This window comes from Silene latifolia, chromosome 10 (genome assembly GCF_048544455.1).
Source record: "Silene latifolia isolate original U9 population chromosome 10, ASM4854445v1, whole genome shotgun sequence".
NCBI lineage: Eukaryota > Viridiplantae > Streptophyta > Magnoliopsida > Caryophyllales > Caryophyllaceae > Silene > Silene latifolia.
In genome coordinates this window covers 66,030,139-66,037,155 of record NC_133535.1, presented here as the reverse complement: position 1 = coordinate 66,037,155, position 7,017 = coordinate 66,030,139, and the positions used below count along the sequence as shown (strand labels likewise).

General features: G+C 35.0%; 1 protein-coding gene across 1 annotated transcript; it reads left to right on the top strand.

The window, feature by feature from the left end:
* The first annotated feature begins 5,030 nt into the window (after positions 1-5,030).
* LOC141607698 (uncharacterized) lies at positions 5,031-6,807 on the top strand. The gene is made up of 3 exons (XM_074427052.1): positions 5,031-5,122; positions 5,189-6,074; positions 6,172-6,807. The coding sequence occupies exons 1-3, from the start codon at positions 5,031-5,033 to the stop codon at positions 6,805-6,807; spliced, it is 1,614 nt and encodes a 537-aa protein (XP_074283153.1).
* Positions 6,808-7,017: the final 210 nt, after the last annotated feature.

Genomic DNA, 7,017 nt, shown 5'->3' with positions numbered 1-7,017 from the left:
CCATTAATGTGCACATCCCTTCTGTGGCGGGTTTCACAGAAGGAGAAACTAGGGCGTGAAGCCACTCTCGCAAGTGACCCCACTCAGCCGAGGGCACGCCTCGAGAAACATAGACAACAATCACAATCACAATCACAACCGTCACAATACAATTACTATATCAAACAATCAATCTCAACACATCATCAATCATCCCATTATGGGACTAATACTGAGTAGGAAATCCTACCTGGAAAGCACACTATCAGACGGTCTCTATAGCTGTATCAAAAAGCTTCCTCTACGAAACCTCCTCCTATCATACAACATACAAATGCTACCAAATCACATACTACTCAAAAACCCCCAAATCCCTATATTAGGGTTTAACCAAAACAAAGGAAAGACAACTAAAAGGGTACATAGATCTTACCCTCGACGCAAGGATCTCAACGGTATAACCAACGATGAAAACCGACCTTTCAAACTCCGGGATTTGCTAACGATGCGATTAGGATTAAGAACGTAATTGCTTTCTCTCTTTAACAGTAAATTAGGTTTTGCAAAAGTGTTTAGAATAATGACGACGAAGGTTATATATCTTAATCGCATAATTAACAAAACCCGAGAAAACTCCCAGTAAAACCGGCTACTCGATCGAGTACCCATGGTACTCGATCGAGTACCCCCTTACTCGATCGAGTATCCTAGTTACTCGATCGAGTACCCAACAGGTCAGAAACTTTTCTAAAACGCAACTTACCCTTACTCGACAGAGTAAGGCCTACTCGATAGAGTACCCGAAGACTCACAAATACGGAGTATTACACAAGCACTCCAATTACGCAATCCAATTAGTAGAAATCCAATATAAGCTTCTCAACAATACCGTCAGCTAATCATAAATAATTATTTACAATTACTAACTATTCATAACCATTTGATTTAATTATTATATTACTTAAATTATTATTGCCCTTTCATTATATATATTAAAACCCGGTTACTTATAAACCCGAGTCAACTCAACTTAGAACCCAACATACATGTATTAACTATTTAATTAATTAATTAATTATCTCGACTAAACTAACCCGATTCAAATATTGGTTAAAACCCGTCCTAATTAAATAAAACACAAACACCCAACCCAATACCTTATACCAACCGTCTTCAAACAATCAAACCAAACATACTTACCCACACCCATGTGTTCCCGTGTAAACAGCCCCAAACACAACATTCATACGGTTTAAAACCGTATATAGAAACCCCCTCACTAGCAGCCACCAAACACGCTTTACCTGCCACCTAGAGACACCATGACACCAACCACCAGTAGCCGGCACCACCACGCCCCTAGACGACCTCCAACCACCATCCCAACCGCCCCCTACAGCCTGCAAATTTACGCCCTAGACAAGCCCCTCAAACTTGACACAAATAACACAACAAACACCCAACACCCTTTCTACCAACACTACAACAACCTGTGGCCCTCGCCTCCAGCAACCTGGCCACCTACTACCACCTGCAGCCCCGCCTTTCCCTTATCTCCCTCTACACCACGACACAAACCCTACAGCAACATCCCAAACCCGACATCCCTTGTTTTCGCGTTTTCCAGCCATCAACCACCCTAAAACGCCACCTCCGACCACCACGACACCACCACGGTGGTCAAAGCTCACCCCTGGTCTTAACCCATCCTAGCCCAGGTTCAATTGGTTAAGTTTCATGGGTCGAATCCCAATAAATGCCCTTTCGACATACCCTAAAAACAAACCCAAACAACCACCCAAAACCCGCCTGAAACTCCCCTTTCCCGAGGTCCCTGGTGGTCAACGGTGGGTCCTGGTCAATCTATGGTGGTCCATGGTCCTGGTCACGGTAACGGCTCGCCATATGGTGGTCTAGTTTACAATTTATAACAAAGCAAACATGCATACATGAGACGGTCTGAGAATATTACCTTGGGACGATAAAAGACGATAAATTCCTTGCTATTCCCCTTTCTTGTTCTTCCTCTCTCTTTATAAATTATTTTTCAGATTTGATGAATAATAAGGACTATTGTTTGAGGTTTCATCTATTTATATTGGTAGGCTAAGGTTATAAGGAACCAATTAGGAAATATAAAATATATTTATTATTATTATTAGTAACTATCCGATCCCGACAATTAATCAACCAATTTACGCAACATATATAGTCGACCCAAGCCCTATAGCACATGACCCAACTCCAATCCCGTCTTTATTTATTATTTTATTTATTTAATTAACGTCTCATAACAAATATTATTATTATAAATACAATTACAATTACAATTATTATTATTATTATTATTATTATTATTATTATTATTATTATTATTATTATTATTATTATTATTATTATTATTATTATTATTATTATTATTATTATTATTATTATTATTATTATTATTATTATTATTATTATTATTATTATTACTATTGTTATTGTTATTATCGTATTACTATTATTATTATAACATAATAATCATTCACTATTACCATATAAATTATCGTATATTATTATTACCCAATTACCATTTCGATCCATTACTCTATTATTCTATTATTTTATTATATCATTCCGTCTTATTCACAATTAATAATTATAACCGTCATAATCGAATTACGTAAATTAGTTATATAAACTTCACTAAACCACGGGGTATTACATAAAAACAGTATACCACGCACTTAAAAAGACGATTTACGAATAATTAGACTAATACTTTTTTATTTTCAATAAAAAAAATACATAAAAATTGTTACGTCCTTTAAAATATACACCATACTTAGAGTGTAAGTGATGAAAGATAATATAAGAAACAGATTTACGTAATTTTAGGGTGTAAGTGATGACCATAATTATGTTAAAGACTGCATAAGAAGAGGTTTGCTTAATGGTAGAGTGTAACTGATGAAAATAATATCTATGAAAATGGAAATGATTGCATAATAAGTTATGAATTATAATAAAAAAGTTATAAATATGAATTTTTTGTTATAAGGGTGTAAGTGATGACCATAGTATGAATTATAATGAAAAAGCTATAAAAATGGAAATGATTGCATAATAAATTATAAGAATATATTAATTAAAAAGATAATAATGTAATGAATTTTTTTTACTTGTTACCTTATTTAGCTAGATGTACTTTGGAGGGAAAAATAAGAGAATTTTTATTCTCTTAGTAGTAGGGGGGGATTGCTCGATATATTAAAAGATTTCTAGCGTGTTTCCCGTGCGTTGCACGAATTCTAAAATAATTGGCTAAATTTATAATGCATAAGGGCTTTTTAATCTTTACTAGTTTTAAACCCGTGCAAAATTGCACGGGTATGTATTTGGGTCAGTATTAATGTTTTTAGATATATATTTGTTTTTGCATTTCTATTGTACTTATCTAGTTGGTCTAAATCTACGATCTACATAATTTATGTTTAAATTTGTTAAAAACACGTGTTCACATACACTGGTTTATAAGGAAATAACGTAATCTACTCTTGTAAATAAAAATTGCATACATAAAAAACTTTACACCCGGATAAAAGAAATATAATCTAATATAATCAACTTTAACATATGTATGTATTCATTTGCGTTTTATGTTCGATCCCGTATATAAATGTTATTCCTTCTTGAAATTATGTAATTTTGTTTTAAAAATTATGTAATTCAATTTCATTTACTCGCATTTGTAATTCATTCTGCGTATATGTTATTAATTTTATTTACACGGAATGTATAAAATTATTTCATAATATTAATTCGTAAAATTTTTTCATAATATTATTTCATAGAATTTGTTGTAAGACGGAATTTATCGCATGTTTGAAAAGACGGAAATGTGAAGAAATAAATACATTGCACACTCACGGGTCCCACCATAACATGAATTTCAAAAAAAAAAAAAAAAAACTGCATTAATGACGTGGCGCGCTGAGGATTGAGTATTGTCTTTTGTATTAATATAGATAAGATTGTGTAAAAGGATTGTAAGACAATTTTAATGCTAACATAACCTTATTAACAATATGGCACTGTCACATTTTTTTCTTTTAAATAGTAGTTTTGTGAGATTTACACAGTAAAACAAAATAAACATAACAACTCACTTGTATTCGTCTTTCTTCTTACTAACATTACAATGGATCTTATTGTGTTGATGTGATCATTGCATAATTATTTTCTATAAGCTATTCGTCCCGCGTCTTTTTGACAAGAGTAAAGTCGTATCACCTATATCAAAATAATTATAACTCAATAATAACCAATAGCTAGTGGTAAGAAATGTATCGAATACACAGGGAGGCGGTAATAATCTATTTTCTAATGTAATAATTTGTCCTAAATTTTCTTGAAGGTTGGTTGATTTGTCAAACTAATTGCAAGGTAAATAAAGACGAACTCAAATATATTAAAAGTGTCTAGGGATCGGGTTCACTTGGTCAGTTATCCGGGGGTGTGATTTAACTAGTTAAAAGAGCAATTAAGTTGTTTAAGGTCATATGATCAGTCGACTATATATGCCCTTTAGATCTAAACTTAACATGCAGTTGCTATAATTAAGACAGTTTATTCAATTGTCGCAGCCTGTATTAGTCTTAACTCTGTCGGGGATAATCGTAATTTGCAAGACTAATTAACTAATCCTGCCTAGTAATTAATCAATTAGATTCAGGACAACAATTGACAACAACTAAAAGCAATTTAACAATTAACACATTAAGGTAAATTCCCTTCTAACAACCTAGATCTTATTTCACCGTAGATTAATAAATTAGCTACTCATATTAACTAATCTAACATCAATTTTACATAGTTTTCAACCAAAAGAATGAGGTCTAATTAGGTAAGGATTATTTTTAGAATTGAATATTAAAAAAACCCTAGAGAATGAACCCTAGAGAAACCCTACGCAGGAGATCTCTAGATTCAATTTTCTACAGTGATTCATCATCATGGCACATAATTCTTCAAGCAAGACTAAAAGTAAACGATTTAGTAGAGTTACCATGGTGAAATCAGGGCAGAAGAACAAAGGAGCACGTCCATTACCAAAGAAAACAGGCCCATCAGAAGAAGAGGTCATACGTACTAAACCCATGTAGGAAGTAACAGGGGTACCAGGACTGTCTTTTGATGAGATTGCTGATGACAATTTGGTTGAAAGCTCAATTTGGTTCACAAAACGAGGTAAGAAAACTGTAGTTCAAGATGAAGAGGATGATAAACTTGAAAATCTCATACAATTGACGAAGGAAGATATTAAGGATGAGATTGAGTACTGGAACAATGCAGTCTATTGGTTTGTTCTTGGAGCAAACCCTCCATGGGAGGTGTTAAATGGATTTATCATGCGTATTTGGCAGAAGCATAATGTTGACAAGATATCCTTTATGCCAAATGGAATATTTCTTGTTCGTTTCAAAGAAAGTAAAGACAGGGATGCTATACTCCAAGCAGGGCATTTCATGTTTGACAATAAGCCGCTTATTGTCAGGGTATGGACTGAGGAGACTGAATTGACAAAGGAGGATGTTAAAAATGTCCCTACATGGGTGAGAATTAAAGCTTTGCCTCTCAAATTCTGGGGCAAATGCTTGCCTACTATAGCAGGTCTGTTAGGCAAGTTTCAACGAGCAGACCAAGCCACAGTGGATAAGACCAGATTGGGGTTTGCACGAGTGATGATTGAGGATGCAGTTGGTCAGAAATTCCCATCAAAGGTGAAATTCTTAGATGAGAATGGGAAGGTTGTGGCTTTGGATGTTGAATTTGAGTGGAAATCTACAGTATGTTCTAAATGCAAAGGGATAGGGCATGAGCATACTACTTGCAGGTCTGGTACACAGACAGGAATAAAAAAACAAGCTCCAGTTCAGAAAGTTTGGAAACCTGTTGTGGCAAAACCCGTAGTTCAGCTGACAAATACCCAGGTTTCAGTTTCTACTGAGGAGAGGACACCTAGTTCTTCTCCTGTGAAACAGGTGACTAGTACTGAGAGCTCCCCTGACAGATCATACAGAGAAGTTGCATCAGGCAGTGGGATTCCAAAGGTGGGCATAGGTCAAAAGGGTAACCCAACATCTCCTAATTTAAATGAATAATATTGGTTTCTGGAATGTTAGAGGGTTAAATAGTGTAAATAAACAGAATAATGTTAAGTGGTTTATTCATAATAAAGATATAGGTCTATTTGGCCTTATTGAAACTAAGGTAAATGGTGCAAATGTGAGTAATATTTCTAGCAGTATGTTGGATGGGTGGTGTGTTACGACCAATTCTAGCTGTCATAAAGGAGGCAGAGTATGGATTTTATGGAGGCCTAGTCTCTTTGATGTTCATATACTGCAGTATGATGCACAGTTCATACACACCAGGGTCATTGCAAGAATTTTCCAGCAGCAGTTTTATTTAACAATGGTATATGCTTTTAATGATGGGATTGATAGAAGGGAACTTTGGAGTCATTTAGAAAGGATTGCTGGGCACAGTCAAGGGCCCTGGGCAATTGCAGGGGACTTCAACACTGTGATTACTCCTGAAGAGAGACTTGGTGAAAATACAAAACAATCTGATATGGATGAGTTTATTGACTGTTTGGCAACATGTGGTATGACTGACATTCCTGCCACTGGAGCCTTCTATACCTGGACAAATAAGCAAGACTCTGCCTCAAGGATTTATAGTAGGTTGGATAGGTTCCTTATCAATCAGGATTGGCAATCAAGTTTTCCTGATATGATGGCTCATTTCCATCCTGCTGGTTTATTTGATCATAGTCCATGAACTGTGAGTAATGCTAAGCTAGTAATGACTAGAAGAGCCAATTTCAAATATTTTAACATGTGGGGGGAAGGCTCCTGATTTTCTAACCAGAATGAAAGAAGAATGGGATAAGTTTTACCCTGGTCACAAGATGTTTAAGGTGGTCAAGAAGCTTAAGGCCCTAAAACCTAGGCTCAAAGATCTGAATAAAGAATGTTTTGCTGATATTGA

Coding starts and splice junctions, on each gene's coding strand:
- LOC141607698 (XM_074427052.1), top strand. CDS start 5,031: ATGGTGAAATCAGGGCAGAAGAACAAAGGAGCACGTCCATTACCAAAG. Junction 5,123..5,188: donor GTCATACGTACTAAACCCAT/GTAGGAAGTAAC, acceptor TTTGGTTGAAAG/CTCAATTTGGTTCACAAAAC. Junction 6,075..6,171: donor CAGGCAGTGGGATTCCAAAG/GTGGGCATAGGT, acceptor GTAAATAAACAG/AATAATGTTAAGTGGTTTAT.